Source organism: Choloepus didactylus, chromosome 5 (assembly GCF_015220235.1).
Source record: "Choloepus didactylus isolate mChoDid1 chromosome 5, mChoDid1.pri, whole genome shotgun sequence".
NCBI lineage: Eukaryota > Metazoa > Chordata > Mammalia > Pilosa > Megalonychidae > Choloepus > Choloepus didactylus.
The window spans coordinates 57843896-57863453 of record NC_051311.1 but is presented as its reverse complement, the minus strand read 5'-3'; the positions used below and the strand labels follow the sequence as shown (position 1 = coordinate 57863453).

The window sequence follows — 19558 nt, the reverse complement described above, 5'->3', positions numbered from 1 at the left end:
ACAATAGATGGCCAAAAGTGAAACTCTAGAAAGCAGATAATTTGTTCCAAGTAGGAAAGGGCTCTGTAGGAGGTAAATCTATTGTTGAAAGGTATTTAACTATATAAATTAGTGTGGAAAAGTGTGAATGTTGGAGCAGAGAAAGGTACCAATGATGATACGAGATTATTATGGCTTAACTGAAAGAAGTACGTGAGTAAAGAAAGGTAAGAATAGAAATGTTTAGGAGACAAGAGATGTCTGTGGTTTACGTATAGCATAATTGTTGACTAGGGATCACTCAGAATCTTCAAGGTACTTTTTCCTAGAGCACTTTGTATTCAGGTTGGCAGTTGATCAAGTGATAATAAATATAAGGTAAGAATGGAATAAGAAATAATCATAAGCTAAATTCAGGAACAAGGTTAGCTGCCAAAAAGTCTTGTCCTTAGAGATGATTCAAACTGAGTTTTACGAAGTATTCATTTATTAAGCATAATCAAATTCATCCTGATGAGGAACAGTGAGGAATCAAGTGGCTAGTCTGTCTCTTCTAGAAATTCTTCCTGTAATTTTGTCCTAGCAGATACGAGTCATGTTTTTAACATACAAAATACAAATGCTTCCAATTATTTGACGTAGTAACTCCCATCTTTGTCTTTTATCATTGATGCTCAGTAGTGTTCAAATTAGGTCAGATTCATTACATTTCCCATTAGAGAAAAGAACCCCGTTATGACTTGTTCATAATGTACTTTAAATACCTCATATTGATACATTTAACATAATGCATGCACCATTCAACTTTACGGTCTCCTTCTTTTTTCATTTACCACCTCTATACTTTTATCACCTTGTTTAGCCAGCTATATTTATTACCGAGAACTTAGCCTTAAAATAATCTATGCACTGGAACCTCTACAAATAGCACTGGCCTTTATTGACAAGGCTAAGCTGTAATGATGTAATGTTGTCATTTATTAAAACATTTATTAACCATTCCCACTTTACTAGCCAATGTGTTAGGTACTTCAGATTCAAAGATGTACAGAGCAGTTGTGTACATCTGCTGTCAAATGGTGTAATTCTCATATAAGAGAAAACACATAATTAGAAAGTGACAAATGCTATGTCATGAAGTATTTAAAGTAATCTAAATAAACAAAATAATTTAAAGACATCATTGTAAATTTTGAGTGAGTTAGCTTTGAATTGGTTCTTAAAGGAAGGGTACAGTAAAAATGATAATTTTTCAAGCCTCTTCTCTTGCTGATGTGCCAGTATTTAGAAAATGCAAAGATGGACTAGAAATAGATCACCTGGACATCATGAGAAAAAGCGTGATTTTTTTTTTTAATTTAGGGAGTGGACAGAATGCAAAGAATAGTTTGCCAATGAGTAGAAGTGGAAAGAATGTTAGACTTATTTCTTGATTACCTGCTAAGCACCAAGTACAATCTCCTCAAAATGCTTAAAAACTAGTAAGGAAACACACCTCAAGAGGAGTGTGTTGTGGACCTTGGATGCTACGGCAGCATAGTGAAAGGGCATTTCACCCAAACTTAAGGGAGAAGGCCTCGGGAGAAAGTGCCGTTTAGGCTAGTGGGTGAAGGGCAAGTGGCAGTCGGGAAAAGAGGCGAGGGAGAGTATTCCAGGCAAATGAGCCACCATGTGCAAAGACCTGGAGGTAAGAGAGAGTCAGCTATGTTTATGAAACTTCAAATCATTATATATTCTGTCATTTAATGAGATTAATATAATGGCTGCATGTTATATAAATGGAGAAAGAAGGGATTAAAATGGGAAAAACCAGTTAAGAGATTGTTTTAGGGAGGCCTGGTAAAGGAATTACCATATATTGAGTTCTGTCCATTCATCTGCATCATCTCATTTAATAAAAACCTGAATTAGGGTGCTGGGTTGTACAAATGGAGGCACAGGAATGTTTTCCCGTATAAGGTGGTACCATTCATAACATATGCCATATCAGTGGTAGTCCCTGAGTCATCATTCTTTCACTGTGGATGCCCTGGCACCTAGAACAGTGAGTGGCATTGAGATAGACACTCCATAACAATTGCCTAAATAAATGAAGGCATGAACAAGGGAGTGAATGTAAGATATAATATGAAGAGAACATCTCTAGGCTGCAAATAAGAGGAGGAAGTTAAAGATGATTTTTAAGTTTGAGCCTGGGTAACTAAATGAGGATGGTACAGGAATATAGAACACAGGAGAGAATCAATGTAACAGTGGGAGGGAGGCAATGAAGAGTTCAATTTTGGATATAGTTTGAATTTCAGGATGCCATCCATTTTAAAGTATCTTACGGTTGGAAATGCAGGTCAGGTGCTTGGGGAAAGGAGTCAGGGCCGGGCAAGGCAAATAATTAAGTATATTCAAATATTGGCATTTGACAATATTATAGTCATCTCAATCCACACAAGGTTCCACTATATCAACATACACTTTAGGGTAAGCGTGGACTTACCTCTATTGATTGTCCTCCTTTTACCTGCTCATATGCAAGGTCCTAACCCTCAGGGTGAAATTTTGCAAGGCGGTCATATTGGAGAAGTACATAGTATAGAGTAGTGGTTAAGTCTAGTGTGGCCAAACCACTGGATTCAAATTTTGGCCCCAACCCTTACTAGCTGTATAGCCTTGGGAAAGTTACATAACCTCTCTATGCCTTCATTTCTTCTTTAAGTAATAGTTATAACAGTACTTTCCTTCATAGAATTGTAAAGAATAAGTGAAAGAAAACATGCTGATTGCTTAAAACAGTGCTGGTATAATAGGTACAATATAACTGTCAGCTATTAATGTTTCTATTATCTTGTTGCTCAGTGCTATTGATGTTACTATTATTTTTTCTGTTGCTCGGTTTCCTCATAGGTAAAATTGAGATAGTAAGTGCAGACCTCAGAGAGGTGTTGTAAGAATTAAACAAAATAATCTATATAAAGCTCTTATATTGGGACATGGTAAGAGCTCAATAAAGGTAAGCAGTTATCAATAAGATTATTTCTTGTACAGCTCCTATTGACATAGCAACAGGTAGAAGGCTGCCACATTCCCCAGTGGCTCTTTTTAGAATATCTGAAGGTCAAACTGATATGGAGGACCTTAAATTAAGTATATTTAGTGCATCACACATAAATTTCCAGGTGATATTATAAATATTTTGTAGTAAGTTTTATTTTTCTTGGAAAATCTTCTGACAGCTTTATCTTTTGTGAAAAATAACGAGAGGCTATTTTACTGTAAATAAGATAAATTGAAAAGATAAAAACAGATTACCTTACCTAATGGAAAAGCAGGATTATTGTTTTGTCTCTGAGTTTTAGATCAATAGCCCTTATTTATTTATTTAATGCATTTTCTTTATTTAAAAGAAAAAAATTGCTTGATATTAAGCGTTAGAGTTTGAGTCACTTCAATTTCCAAATTATAAGCTTAAAAAATTTAAAGAGCTGTTATTTATAAGAGGGCTACTTCATTTTACCTAAAGTGCTTTATAGTCTGGAGGGAATACTTAAGTGTAGTCACAAATCACTTCCAATATACTCAATGTAAGATTTTAAAAAGTTAAATTTGTTTATAAGCTTGCAGACTCCAAACTTTGTAGATAATATTCTTTTCTCCCTTTACTTTAATGGTTTTTACCTCTTTGCCTCTAGTTTAGGCATGAATTTCACTTACTACAAATAAGAGCACCCAAATCCCTTTTTATTTTATTAGTTCTTTGCAAATTGTCTCCTAGGGGTATGTAGGTTGTGGACATGATCAGGCTCCGTAGTGATGAGCTTATTTCGCACTTTTACTCAGGAAATCTTTATATACGAAAAGCACGGACAGCAGCTACATTCAGCATGAACAATTACAGACTGTTGGGGAAAACCCTCTTCATGATGTGCTGATGACTTACTCCTATGAATTAAAGAGGCAAATGTGCTCCAAAGTGCATTAACCTTTATGGATTTTTCCTCGTTTTTCATGTTCCACTGATTTATGGTCTTAAATATGCCTGTTGCTGCTGTTTCTGAAAGTGTCCCTTGTAAATCATTTCTAAATGATCTTTTTTTCTAATCAGATAATCCAAGTAAGTTGCATACAGCTCCAATCAATTCCTCTGAGGCTTTTTCCTTTCTTTGCCAAAGTTGTTTTCCAATTTTCCCTGTGCATTAAATGTCATATCTGAGAGCAATAGAGAAAGTAGGAAATATGTCTTAAAGGAGCCAAGCTTACTGAGGTGGCTTCTTTCTGCAGACCAAGTTGTTTCCAGCTTTTTGCATGGCCTTATGTGGGTTTGATTCCAAAGGCCTATTTACTTGGATACAGCTAAGTGGTCATAGTTCTTTGTACAACAATAGGATCATGTCTGGAAGTGGATTTTATTATGGGTGGTAGGTTACTTTTTTCACACAAATCAAGCTTGCCTAGCATACTATGTTCTCATAAAAGTCCTCTATTTCACTTAGAGTGATGTACAGAAAGTGTTATCAGAATCTGGGACTCGGTGTTATTAGCACTGCTTGATGTCATTTACATGGACACATATTTGTCTAGAGAAGTTCTGCATTTGACAGTGTTCCATTCTCATTGTGGGTCCAAATCTTATATCTACATGCTGATTTAGGGATGGAAGGAACTTGTATTTTATTTTCTCCTTGTCTAACTCATGTGTCATTCATGCTCCAGGGTTCTTCTTCTTGTTGTTGTTTGCATTCTTTCCATAAAATCAAAACACAAAATCAAAGGTACAAATTTCAGAAAATTCAAATTCAGAATTCTGGCTTTTAGAGCACAAGTAATTAGTCACTCTCAAAAACAGCATGTCACTTTTCATTGCTAATTAAGTTTTAATGTATACATTTATATATAATCTGTTATACACATTATTAAATGTACATATTTTAAATGTGATGGCAGAGTACTGGCACGACAAAGTGCTATGTGGACATATCTTTGTATGTGCTTGACTGTCTAAGCAGAGCTCCTGCAGGCCTGTAAATTTCATGTAATTTTTCACATAGGAACCTCGGACTAAAATGAAATGAAGATGATGATTCAGATAAATAAAAGTCTTCAGAGCTATTACATAGTAGAAGAGCTTCTCAGTGGAAGGATACATGATACATTTCTACAAAGAGTCAAGACTAGATTAGAAGATACCTTAGTACAAGTGATATCCCAAGGGAACCTGCAGAATGGAGAGGTCAGAGGAATAAATCACAGTTTTTGTGGTTCTAATACATGGGAGCAGGGGGAAAATCCCCAAGCCTTCCAAATAAATATTACTTGTATGTTATTTAGCCTAAACTACCAGAAACATATGTGAGAAAATATTCAACAAAGTCAGGAAATATCAAAGCAAAAGGAATTAAAATATTGTGTATTGTATGATATAGATTATATAAATACATACTACTACTATATAAATTATATAAGTGCATAGTTAAAAATTTAACTATCAATAAAGTAGTACACTGTTTTGACAGAGTCATGAATGAATTACTTTTGCTCTAAAAGCCTGAATTCTGAATTTGAACTTTCTGAAATTTGTACATTTTGAAAGAGGTACATCTTTATGGAAAGATGATGTTTCCTTGTGATCTTTTGAGCAGGAATATAAAAGAAGTAATGCTATGTTTTTTCTGCAAGATACGGGAAGCACATGATGTCAATTTTTCCCTTTACTAGCGATGCCAGCTATAGGATTTTATAATGTGTTAGGGTGTGAATGTAAGGAAAACTATTTTTATTTAAATGAATAAATATCACTGCTCTCATTGCAACTGTTACAATACAATGCAGGGCCTCTGTGTTTAAGGATATTTCCAGCCAGTAGCAGCCACAATTATTGCTTGAGATCAAATGGAAGAAATGGAGCTTTACAATGAAATGTAATTTGTGATATGGAGACTGGGTTAATAAGCAAGAAGCTTTGCAAATCAGAAGTGTGGGAAGCTTGAGTGAAGTTTTAATTAGTTTATAATTTCCCTGGATAGAAATCAAATGAAGATAAAAATTTTGAAAATGCTGGGTGAAATGTAGGTAATAGGTGCTCATGTGTACATTCCAAGGGACAAATACTTGCTGCAAGAAATATTAAATTAAAAAAATGTAGGTACTGAGTATGTATAAGATTTTAGAGGCCACCTGGTTGGTGATAAACTGAAAAGAAAACTTCTGGACTAAATATTTACAAATAGCATTATTAGAATTTAGGGACTAGATCCATGCTTTAAACATTCAAATGCAATGAGAATTGGTTGCCTGCTTCTTGTTGTTTGTTTTTTTGTTTTATCCTACTTTAAAACCTTAAGTTTATGAGACTGGTCTGAATAAGGTACCTCAAAATCCTGTAATTAGATCCTCTACTTATAGCATTATGTAGATCTTTCTCTTTGATTTGCATTATCTCTTTTTCTACATACACAGGTCTTTGTGTTTGCCTGTTCATCACTTATAGAGATAAGAAATCCCTAGTGTGAAAGCAGTTTGCAAGATTAGATAGTACCTTTCTCACAGGGTTCCATCTGTGTTCCATCTTAACTTTGAAGTGCAGTATATTCTTTCCTAGTGAGATTCTTTTTCACTGTTGAAAATTCAATGTATTTATACTTCCATAGAGCTAATTAGGAGCATTGTTGGAAAAATTAGGCTTTTTGATGATTCTCTCCTATACCCTTGATACTCTCTTCTGTCTCCAATTCAATAGACATTTTTAAAAATTCTTACTAGGTGAAAGGACCATGTAGTGTACTACATGGGATGTATTTGGGGGAAATAAAATATAGAATCACACAAAAAGTGCTGAAGAGATACTCCCAGTATTTTAACTTGTGGAAATAATTCAACGGAAGCAAAATGAAGATGTACACTGTAGGGTTATCTACAATAAAACCTGAAGGCAGCATTAATGTTCTTTAATAGGTATTTGATTGAATAATGTTGAGTTCACTAGCATGATGGAATGACTCTAGTGTTCTGCTACTCTGTGAAACAGCAGAATACTACGTAATGTGAACAGAATGAGGGGAAGGATTAGCGAGCACTCTTTTAATAAGAGGTAGCTGTTAATGTTAGGGCAGTGGAAATATGGGATGGTCTGGGTTTTTTTCTTTCTTTTTAATCTTCTTTTTGGACCTTAGTTTAGTATTCTTGGGAGAATTTGTCGTTATTTGTCAGCAAGGTGGCCTTGCTGTAGTTCCAGGATATACGAGTGGAAGTCAAAGGACCTGTTAATTATTTTATTTAATAAGTTATTCAATAAATATTTCCTGACAACCTACTATATATGTCAGCCACACAGTAGTACTGGGCACTGAGTTTATAGCAGTGAGCAGTATACACTTGACCCCTGGCCACATGAGGCTTTGTCTGTTGGAAGTTGTTCCTTCCTACATCTGTTCATTGCTGAAATATTCAAAGTGTTAATCTATTGGTCTGACTTGTTGACAATGGATGATTGAATGGGATATTAAAGGTGCAAGGTGAAAAAATGATAAAATATGCCATACTTTCCTCAAATATCCAACCTCATCAGGGTTTACATAATGATAGTTATAATAGTAATAATGAAAATAGCAGCAAGGGAGAAAATATTGGGTAATCATATATCTGATAAGGGCTTCATATCCAGAATATATAAAGAACTTATACAACTCAGTAACAAAAAGACAAACAACCCAGTTTAAAAATTGGCAAACAACGTGACTAGACATTTCTCCAAAGAAGATAAACAAGTGGCCAGCAAGCACATGTAAAGATGCTCAGGGTTATTAGCCATTAGGGAAATGCAAATCACAACCACAACGAAATACCATCTCACAACCACCAGAATGACTATTTTTTAAAAAACTGAAAAGAAGTGGAGAGGATGTGGAGAAATGGGAACGCTTGTGCCTAAGTATAGAATTATCACTTGACCGGGCAACCTTACTTCTAGGTATATACCGAAAATATTGAAAGCAGGGTCTCAGACATTTACACACCAATGTTAATTATGGCATTATTCCCAATTGCCAAAAGATGAAAGTAATCCATGCAGGTGTCCATCAATAGATGAATGGATAAACAAAATATGGTATATACATACAATGGACTATTGTTTGGCCGTAAAAAGGTATGAAGTTCTGATGCATGCTATGATGTGGATGAGCCTTGAAGACATCATGTTGAATGAAATAAACCAGATGAAAAGGGACAAATACTGTATGACCTCACTTACATAAAATAAGCATTATAAGCATATTCACAAAGTCAGAAACTAGAATACAGGTTACCAGGCACCAAGTAGGAGGGGGATAGGGAGTTACTATTTAATTGTTATGGAGTTTCTGTTTGGAGTGATGGAAAAGTTTTGGCAATGGATTGTGGAGATGGAGGCACAACTTTTACATATGTAATTAACACCACTAAATTGTATATTTGAAAAGGGGAAAAAAAGGAAATTTTAGGTTATATATAAATTGCCGCACACCCACACACATATACATAAAACCCATAGAACTGTACAGCACAGTGTAAACAGTGTGCTAAAGTTAATAGCATAATTATAATATTGTTTCATTTTATAACAAAGGTATAACATAATGCAAAATGTTAATAACAGAGAAAACTTTGTGTGTTTGGGGGGGGTGGTATACGGGAACGTAGTTCCTGCATGATGTTTCTGCTCTAATAAGAAATAAATTTTAAAAAGTGTTTTTAAAAATAGCAGCAGCCACCAGTTATTTAGCAGTTGCCATGTATCGAACCTTGGGCTGAGTGCTTAACTTTTATTGCCCCATTTAATCATTACAACAACCCTGTGAGGGATGTATTAGTATTATATCCATTTTACAGAATATAAAAGGTTAAGAGAGGTTAAAATAAGCTGCTCCAGACAATACATCCAAGGTTCAAACTCGAATACCTCCTGTAAATGCTCTGCTCTTGACCCCTCTACTTCCCTAAGTCATTCTCTGCAGAGTGACAGTATGGTTTACTTCCTTGATGGTTAGGAAAGTTCCTATTCTGTGTCCTTCCTTACCAGGGAAGGGCAGTTTGCCCATTTTCGTCATCACTTCTCATTTTTGACTAGAGTTAAGACGGAGCTGGTGAAGCAGCCCTAATTTTTCTCCTTCATTCTCACTCACATGTTTCATGCTTTCTGCACAGCGAGATCGTCACAACTCTGAAAGCAGATTTGGAAACACGTTGAGTAGATCCCCTCGAGTTAGAGATGACAGCATCAACCTGGATGTATAATTTTAGACTGATATGTGTGCTTAGGGAAGAAATGATTTGTGTTTGAAAGAAATCACTCAGTTGCAAGTTTTGGGAGCTACTCCATCAGTGCTGCTCAGAGTGCTTTCATATGTTAGGGATACCAAAGGCAAATAAGAGACTAGAAAGAAAGCAGATGAGAATAATTGGGAGCCTTCTGTCAGTCTCTTTGGGAGCAGAATGACTAGTAGAAATTTCTCTCTAATAAATGCTAATTATTTTGAAAGTGTAAGAAGCACTTCTGCTCACAGTACTCTTTTTCTAAGTCCCTTTGCAAAGAATAAATACCAATTCTGGTGATTGAGTCCCATAACTTTTTTTCCTATCAAACAAATGCAAATTTATATCTTTATTGATTTATACCCACATATGTTCACATGTGTATGTATATATTATAGCTACAAATATTCATACACTCATCTCTCCATATACAATTGTTGATTCTGAAATCTTTGTTTTAAACCATGGGGTATCTGTCATCATTATCTTACATTTATGAGGGGTCATTGTGAGCCAGACGCTGGAAAAATAAAGATGGAAAGGAGAACGTCTTGATGTTCCAAGAAATTCCCATGATATTTAAAAAAAATAAAATGAGAAGCCCTTTGGTGTATCTTCTCATTAGAAAATTAATAAAAGTGTTTTTCTTTCAGAGGTGGACCAAGGAGACAATGGGGATTTCTCTGTGGGTTAGATGAGATCAGAAGGGCTCAACATAGTGGGGTGTAGGATTTGAAGGTTTTAAAATTATGGCCATGGTTAACTATCTACTTTTATTTTTTCATTTTCCTCTGTCTTCTTTTACCCACCTCTCCTTAAAGATTTATTATTTCTTGGTTGGGGTAATGCTTTCATTTCCCTTTCCAAGCTTTATTTCTGTTTCTCTTAGCTTCTCAATTTTCAATTTCTTTTCCACACACTGTGGATTACTTTTTCATTATGATAATCTTGTATGTATCCCCCGTACTCACATACACCCCAGAAGTTAATGGAGTGCTTAACTGATGAAGTGTAAGATTAAACCTAATACATTTATTAATTAATTAAAGAAAACTCTTTATTAGGTTAAATACCTAAACTTAAGGAACATTTTATACACCAAACTTGAAATGTGGTCTAATTAGAAAGCATTTATGGAATATCATCTCTGATATGTGTAGGTAATTTTTATATTTTCTAATTTAATTTTATTTGAGTAGGTAATACATCCTCAAGTTTAAAACATTAAATGATTTTGAAAAGTCTTATTCTCCCTCCTCTTTCTGCCTTCACAGGTACTCACTTTTATTAGTTTATTGTGAATTTTCCGTGGGTGTCTTTATACTAAAATAAGCAAATGTAAGGATATGCATTTCTTACATAGTAATAAATACTGCTAAACATATATCTTTCTGCACCGTGCTCTTTTCACTTAATTTGTCCTGGGGATCTTTTCATATTAATGCTTCAAAAGCTTCCATTATGGGGTGCAAGGGAGACCTGCACAATATTCCAGTGTGTAGCTATACCACTGTTTATTTAACTGTTCCCTAATGAATGAATTTTGGGGTTGTTTCCAAACTTCAGCCTTAAAAACAGTGTTGCAATGATCTGTGTACTTTGTATATAGATCATCTAATCCATATTCATATCCCAGAGGTGGGATTTCTGGGTCATAAGGAAATACATTTGTAATTTGGAATGATAGAACCAATTCACCCTTCCTAAGAGCTGTATCATTTGTCATCTTCCTTCACTGAGAATGCCTCTCTCCCCCACCTATACAAAGGGAGTGTGTTTTCAAACTTTTGGAATTTGATCAGTTACATGGGTGTGAAAAATGGTATCTCAGCTTAGTATACTTTGCACTTTTCTAATTCTGAATGAAGAATTTTTTCTTATGTTTAAAGGCTATTGTTATTTTTCGGTAAATTGTCTTTTATTGTCCTTTAAACATTTTTCAACTGAGTTGATTTTTAGCCCTCATCTGTGATATAAGCTGCAAATATATCTTCTCAGTTAGTCATGTCTTTAAAATATATATATATATATATATATATATATATATATATATATATATATATATATATATATATATTTAGAGAAGTTGTGGGTTTGCAGAACAATCATGAATAAAATACAGGATTCCCACATGCCACCCCACCACCAAGACCTTACACTGGTGTGGACAATTTGTTACAGTTTGAGGGCACATTTTTATACTTGTACTATTAATTAAAGTCACAGTTTAACTTAGGGTTCACTGTATAGTATAGTTCCATGGATTTAAAAAAAATTATTCTGTTACCATGTATACAATCTAACATTTCCCTTTTAATTATATTACGATATATATTTCAGTGCCTTTAATTGCATTCACTATGTTGTGCTGCCATCACCACCATCCGTTATAAAAACATTTCCATCATTCCAAATAGGAATGCTGTACCTTTTAAGCCTTAACTGCCCATTCCCTATACCCACTCTGTCTCCCAGAAACCTGTATTACAGATTCTGACTCTATGAGGTTGCTTATTTTAATTGTTTCAAAACAGTGAAAGCATACAAATTTGTCCTTTTATTTTATTGTCTGAGATTTCATACAACATGATGACTTCAAGGTTCATCCATGTTCTGAAAGTATCAGGACTCCATTTTTATAGCTGAATAATATTCCTTGGTGTGTATATACCACGCTTTGTTTATTCATTCATCATTTGATGGAAGGGTGCTTCCATCTTTTGGCAGTTATGAGTAATGCCACTGTGAACTTCAATGTGCAAATATCTGTTTGAGACCCTACTTTCAATTCTTTTGGATATATACCTAGTAGTGTGATTGCCAGGTCATATGGTAGTTCTATACTTAGCTTTCTGAGCAACCACCAAACTGTCTTCCACAGCAGCTGTGCCATTTTACATTGCCATCAGCAATGAATGAGTGTTCTTATTTCTCCGCATCCTCTCCAACACTTGTTATTTTCTTTTTTTCTTTTTTTTTAGTAGCAGCCGTTGTAATTGGTGTGAAATGGTATATCATTGTGTTGTTTTGCATTTCCCTGACAGCTGTGATGCTGAGCGTTTTTCATGTACTTTCTGGCCATTTGTATGTCTTCTTTAGAGAGATGTCTGTTCAAGTCTTGTGCCTATTTTTTAATTCGGTTAAGTTTTTTGTTTTTGTCAAGTTGAAGGATTTCTTTATATATTCTGGATGTTAATACTTTAATGTAGTTTCCAAATATTTTCTCCTGTTGTATAGGTTATCATTTTACTTTCATGATAAAGTCCTTTTAAGAACAAAAGTTTTTAATTTTGATGAGATGCCATTTATCTACTGTTTCTTTTGTTGCTTGTACTTTCCATGTAAAGTCTAAGAAACCGTTGCCTAATACCAGGTCCTGAAGATGCTTCCCTGTGTTTTCTTCCAGGAGTTTGATAGTTTTAGCCCCTCTATTAAGGTCTGTGATCCATTTTGAGTTGATCTTTGTATATGGTGTGAGATATGGGCCCTCTTCTCTGTTTTTTTTGCAAATGGGGATCCAGTTTTCCCAGCACCATTTGTTGAAAAGGCTGTTCTTTCTCACTGATGGTTTTTGCTACCTTGTCAAAAATCAGTTGGCTATAAATGTAAAGGCTAATTTCTGAGCTCTCAGTTCTATTCAGTTTGTCTATATGTCTGTCCTTGTGCCAGTACCATGCTGTTTTGATTGCTGTGACTTTGTAAAAAGTTTTACGATGGGTAAGTATAAGTCCTCTAAATTCATTCTTGTTTTTCCTGATGGCTTTAGCTATTTGGGGCCCTTACCCTTCCCTGTAAATTTGATGATTAGCTTTTCCATTTCTACAAGAAAGGCTGTTGGAGTTTGAATTGGGATTGCATTTCATCTATAAATCACTTTTGATAAAATTGACACCTTGACATTTAGTGAACACACAATGTCTTTCCCTTTATTTGACTCTTTGATTTATTTCAACAGTGTTTTATAGTTTTCCATGTATAAGTCCTGTACTTCATTGGTTAGATTTATTCCTAGATATTTGATTCTTTTAGTTGTTATTGTAAATGGAATTTTTTTCTTGATTCCGTCTTCAGATTGTTCATTACTAGTGTAATGTCTTTTGGATTAATACAAATATTTTCTTCACTCCTTTCCCCCCTGCTTAGACATCATGTTTTCTATTACATCCAATTTCTTTTCAATTAATGAAATAATCTGTAGTTTTTTAAAAGCTCCCATTTAGATGAATATAAATATATAACCTTCTTTTGTTAAGATTTCTGGGAATTTCCCCACATATCTCCATGGAAATGGCCAAAGCCTACAGATATCCATATGTGTTGTGTCATATTTATGTAACTATTGTTCTGATGCACTTAATAACCTTTTTACTCTGTTTGTCTTCCAGATTTATTCAGGAGATTGAGCATGCCCTAGGACTTGGCCCAGCCAAACAGTGTCCTCTTCGAGAGTTTCTCACCGTGTACATCAAAAACATCTTCCTCAATCAGGTCTTGGCTGAGATCAACAAGGAGATTGAAGGAGTCACTAAGACATCTGACCCTTTGAAGATCCTGGCCAATGCGGACACCATGAAGGTGCTGGGGGTGCAGCGGCCTCTCCTACAGGTAATAGTACATTTCACACTTACTGTTTTTATCAGCAATTTTTCTTGCTTGAGAAAAGTCATAATTGAAAAGAAGAAGAAGAATTACCATCTGTTTCCATATTCTTCAGGGACAAAACAAGAGGAAATAAATTAAACAGGCATTAGGGAAATTTAAGACTAATGTAGGGAAATGAAGTTCCTTATGATCTTTAAGAAAATAATGGTTAGCTTTGGTTGTGAGAGAGGGTGGCTCTCATTAACATGCAGTCAGTTCCTCATTATTTGCCTGTAATTTGTCCTTCAAATGCATCCTGCAGTAGGAAGGAATAACAGCAAGGAAGTTAATTCTGCGTAACTCCAATTACCAATAGGAAGCCCTCTGCTCCATTTGAGGGCAGACTTACTATAAATAACACAGCTAGCTCACTGTGAATTTGAGCAAACTGGCCAACTGCCTTGTTTTAAAAGTCAGATAATTTAATTCAAGTGATGATCTTGTTAATATTGAAATATTTACTTTGACTATATAAGCAAATGGTTTCTGGACAACAGATATAAATAATTTGTTAGTCCACATCACAGGAGATATTTGAGGTACTTATTTACCTATATTCCAGTCTAGTTAGTTGGAGGTAAATATAAAACTAAAAGACAATTAGCATGACTTTAAATTATGGGTATACATTTTTATTTACTGTCATTGAATCTATAGTGTTTCTTTAAGAGAATGATGGACATAATAGCACATTTTTACATAGTTGCACAATGTGAGAATGTCTTAAAATATTGAAGGCTTGAGCTCGTCAAAGAGAAGTTGTGTAAATGAAAGGGAGTTGCACTTGCTTCATTTGTTTGCTCTTACCTGCTTTTATATATGTATGTCCTCCTTGTATTTTTCCTTCTTTGTACATTTGAATTAACAGAAGTGCCAGACCTTTCATAGTGAAGCTTCCTATTTATTAATATTCTTTTTATATGAGGAAACTCTTTATTGACAGTTGAGAAAGTAGAAGAGTGGCATTCACTTCTCCCAGAACTTGAATCATAGCATCCCACCTAGGAGGATGTTCAATTGGATTGTCTTGGTCTGTTTTATAATATCTTTGTGATGAGGGATCTGTACTGAGTATGGGATATAGAGTAAGAGGAATGGCAAAAGCATGTGCTCACTCTTCCGTCTGCTGGATTGCTCTTCCACTGGATATTTGCACAGCTGGGACCTTCTCCTCTCTGAGTCTCAGTTACAATATCCCCTCCACAGGGTAGCTTCTCCTGATTATCCTAAGTAGCTCCCCTTTCCTGATGATTCTCCCTTACTGCCCTTACCCCATCTAGTCTCTACACTTCTCTGTGCTTTTCTGTTCTCTTGGAGACAACCCTATGGACTGTATAACCTGGACTCCCGTAACCATTATTATTGGCCTCATCACCATCAAAAAGCATTTCCATATCTATTTACTTAAAGTGTCATACTATATGCTTTATAGAGGCACTTTAACATGCTTGTTGTACTGAATTTAAAGGGGGGAAAAGGCAAAAATGCACTACAGAGTGAATCTGTGTCTTATTAAACATGATCATTTTCAGCTTGAGTAACAGATACCTTAAAACTCATTAACTAGTTAGTTGACTACAATCTTGGCTATGTCCAGGTCACACATTTCCAACTAAAGGGCACCTCTGAGCAGTCTACCACTGGGCCTGTCGGTCATTCCACCTCATCGCCAGCAATTTTGTACATTTTATTGTGTCTCTTGTCCTTTAAAACAACTTTTCTATTCTGAGGAGTTAAAAGAACTCCAAGTTACTTCTTCTCTCTTTGACCTCATCAAGATTTGATAATTATATGTGAGTAAATCTTGAAACTAAGACCATTCAAACTATTAACCTCCAAATTTGTTTTCAGAGCCAAAACACCTCTTTGTTAATTAGTTATTTTTCTTCATAAAATTTTTATTTTATGAGAATGCCAGTTGGTTAAACTATATCAATAAATCTGTTTGATATTCTCAGAGTTATGAGACTAGAAAAGCAAATGAAGTGATAGTTATTTTCCTTTACCATGTTGAGAGAGTCTCATGCTTAGTAATGGTTGTAAATTATTTCCTAGCATAATTTTTTATGCACAAGTTTCAATGTTTCTTAAGTGGGTTTCAATGATTCCTTGATATTTTTATTCACAGCTAATTGTAGGTGATTAATCTAAAGAAAAGTAAGAAATAGTCCTCAAAAATTTTAGCTCAGAATCCAAAACAAATGTAGGAGCTTGAAGAAATATGTATGTGTCAAAGATGCGGGTGAGTTAAGTATTCAAATACATGAAGTGTGATGATGACCTTTAAAGTTATTCCCACTGCTAGACTGCTGTTTGTTAGAAGAGAGGTTTGTTCCTTTTCCCTGAGACAATACCCAGTGTCGTGTAGCATCAGCCCAACCCAGATTCTCCAGGAAGGTTGGAAGGACAGTGGTCTCAGTGGTGCTCTGGCTTGGGAGACCTTTGAAGAAAACCCGAGGACACTTTGTCCTTCCCTCTCCAAAATGGCATCTGGGCAGTATGGTGACATGGTTATAAGGGACACTTCTGTGGGTGGGTGCTAACATGCTTTTACATAAGCAATTTAACTTTCTAGTCACAGGAGACAAAGAAGGAAGGTGGAAAGGGAGGGAGGGAGGGAGGGAGAGAGTCAATAGGAAGGAAGAGCTCCAATCCTGGAGTTCATGCTCTAAACCAGGTCTAACATGCTAAGCTGTTTGTTACTGATCTACTACTATGAAGCATGCAGAATTTGGGAGTAAGCATTTAGACACTTTTTTTTTTTTAACAATTTGACGTTGTTGAATCTAATAATTTAAAAATCGAGACTTGTGTTTTGTTATCTCTTTGTGATTTTTTAAATTTATTTTTTCTAGTAATTCATTTTTGTGTTTTGTGAAAAGTATCAATATATAAAATATTGAGGAAAAAAACTGAGCTCTCCCCATAGTTTGAGAAACACTACTTTAAATCCCTTGCTCCCTTATAGTGCCTTACAGAGAAGTGAAAACATAGAACCCTATCTCTTGCTTCAGTGCCTTACGTATTTTCCAACAGATGGAAAAGCTTGGTTATTTGTTGCAGTTGGTTCTTTTCTAAATCCCCCACTTTTATAAAATACCTGGCAGAGAGGAGGCACTAAATATATAATAAATGGCTGAATGGATCAGTGAATAAAAATAATTAATGATGGCCTCCTTAATACAAGACGTGTATACATGTTTCCCATCCAGAATATAAGATTCATGGTCTTTGGTTTAAGATTCCCCACAATACTTAAATTAATATGTTGTTCTTATGCCTCTAATGCTATCAGTATGAATGCAGGATTGGAATACTCCCTTTAGTCTTACCATCTGAGATTCCTCTATTGCCATCATTTTTTTTTCCCCAGCAAAATGGCTTCTAGCCAATGCAAAGCAAAGCATGCTGATTCAAATTAAGGAACTCTCCTAAGAGAAGTTCCTCATTTCTCCTGAGTCAGATCTTCTAGCATTCTGGACGTGGCGCCACAGAAACAAATAGAAGCAGATACCATCTTCTGTCTTATATGTCTTCAGGAGACTCCACTTGTACATTGCTTAGATATGGGGAGACATTCACTTCAGTTCTCCAGTTTATCATTGATGGCATATCATATAATTTTATTTGCATTTTAGTATCTCCATCTAAGACAGGGGTAGAGAGGTTTATATGCTTAAGGTTTTTATCCCTTTTATCTATGAAACTGCTGAATGGACATCTACTTGTGTGAACCAAAGCACAAGTCAAGTCTGCCCCATACCCATGCTGGAAGAGAGCATCAGATTTCTGAATCGCAATCTGCATTTGAACAATATCTCCAGTGATTTGTATGTACATTAGAGCTTGAGACACATGCCTTCTACCAGTGCTGTGCAAAGTGTGGTCTGTGGACTGGTAACATCAGTATCACCCAGGAACTTGTGAGAAATGCAAATTCTTGAATCTTACTCCGCTCTGGGGTGGGGCCCAAGAATCTGTGTTTTTACTAGCCCCCCAGGTGATTTTTTTAATCTTTTTTTAAACATTTTTATTGTGAAAAATAACATATATATGGAAAAGTGAAAACTTTCAAAGTACAATTTAACAAGTAGTTATATAGCAACTTTCAAAGAATGCTATGGATTACAGTTCCACAGTTTCAGTTATTTCCTTATTGTGAAATATAACATATATGCTGAAAGGTGATAACTTTCAAAGTACAATTTAATGAGTAGCTATAAAGCAAATGTCAAAGAATGTTATGGGTTACAGTTCAACCATTGCATTATTTCCTTCTAGCTATTCTAATACCCTAGCATCTAAAAAAAAATTTATATAAGGTTCAGTATTCATAATCCTTTGTTAAATTCTATCTTGTCTGTTGGTACCCCTTCCTCTCTTTTAATCACCTTCTTGATCTTCAGAGATGGCTGGACAGTGACCACCCTAACCTGTTAAGGTTGTAAAGAGATGTTGACATTATGGGGCGGTACGCTGCATCCCTTGAAGAGACTGTTGCCTCTCCTCCAGGTGATTTTGATGCACACTAAAGTTTAAGAAACATCGCCTTTTGCAACTCCACCAAGTGTAGCTGGGAGTTAGGAAATGGGATTTTATGTTGTGGGCTCTTAGCATTGTGATGAACAAGAGTAGTCACTTTAAAAAAAAATTACTGTATTTAGCTTTGTTAGACACAGGCTCAGAAATTGTAAAAGCAATATTGGCAGCAGCAGGAGAAGCCTCTCCCTAGTCTAGCACCTTGCTGAATTTTGCAAAGTTCTTTTCAAATGCAAGACAAACTTACATTTTCTGGCTCATGTAAGGCACTTGAGACAGGCAGCTTTCCTAATACTCAGGCTCAAATTCCCTTATCAAGGGAGGAAAAAACATAAGCTGTGTAAGTAAAAATATTAGGCAATCTTGAAACATTTAAGTGTTTAAATTTTCATTTTTCTTACTACTCCTTTATTTGTCAGAATAACTTCTGAGAAGTGAAACGGTTACAGTCTGCCTGCCATCACCACACTCTCATTTCTCCTTCACCCAGCTGTACTTTCCACTTTTACAAACTGTGACCTTAGAGCAGTGGTTCTCAACTCCAGCTCTCCATTAGAATCAAACAGGAGCTTTCTAAAAATACCGATGTCCAGATCCCATCTCCAGAGATTTGGTTCAATTGGTCTGGGGTGGGGTCTGGGCATCAGTTTCGTTAGATCCTCAGATGATTCCAATGTGTAGCTGGAATTAGTGCCACTGTCCTGGATCTTTCTACTCCATAGATTCAGATATTGCCCTGAAAAGGAGTATATAAAGGCAGAGTTGAGGCATTCTTTATTTCAGTCAAATTTATGACACAGTGCTGTACCTGATATTTTGAACCCAGGTACATAAGTCTTGGACTCAAATACAAATGTATTTAAATCCCAGCCATCTCATTTGATAACTTTGTGACCATGACCAAATTGCTTAACCTCCTTGTACCTATTTCCTCTTCTATAAAACAGGAATAATAAAATCTATGTCATAGGAATACCAATGATTAAATGGAATAATGATTATAAAACATATCCTCTTCTTGCTGGCCCATGTTACATATGCTTGGATTTCAGCATTGAGTGCTCTGATCCATGTTACTTGCCTGCTCCATAACTCTTACCTTGATGGGTTTCTGACCTCT

At 35.5% G+C, this 19558-nt stretch overlaps 1 protein-coding gene across 2 annotated transcripts in view; it reads left to right on the top strand.

The window, feature by feature from the left end:
• EXOC4 (exocyst complex component 4) overlaps positions 1-19558 on the top strand; it is a 953704-nt gene that overhangs the window by 674169 nt on the left and 259977 nt on the right. For both annotated transcript variants that reach the window (XM_037836132.1, XM_037836133.1), the window contains one exon: positions 13644-13863. In XM_037836132.1, the coding sequence (XP_037692060.1) occupies positions 13644-13863 (220 nt within the window). The remainder of the gene's footprint in view (positions 1-13643; positions 13864-19558) is intronic.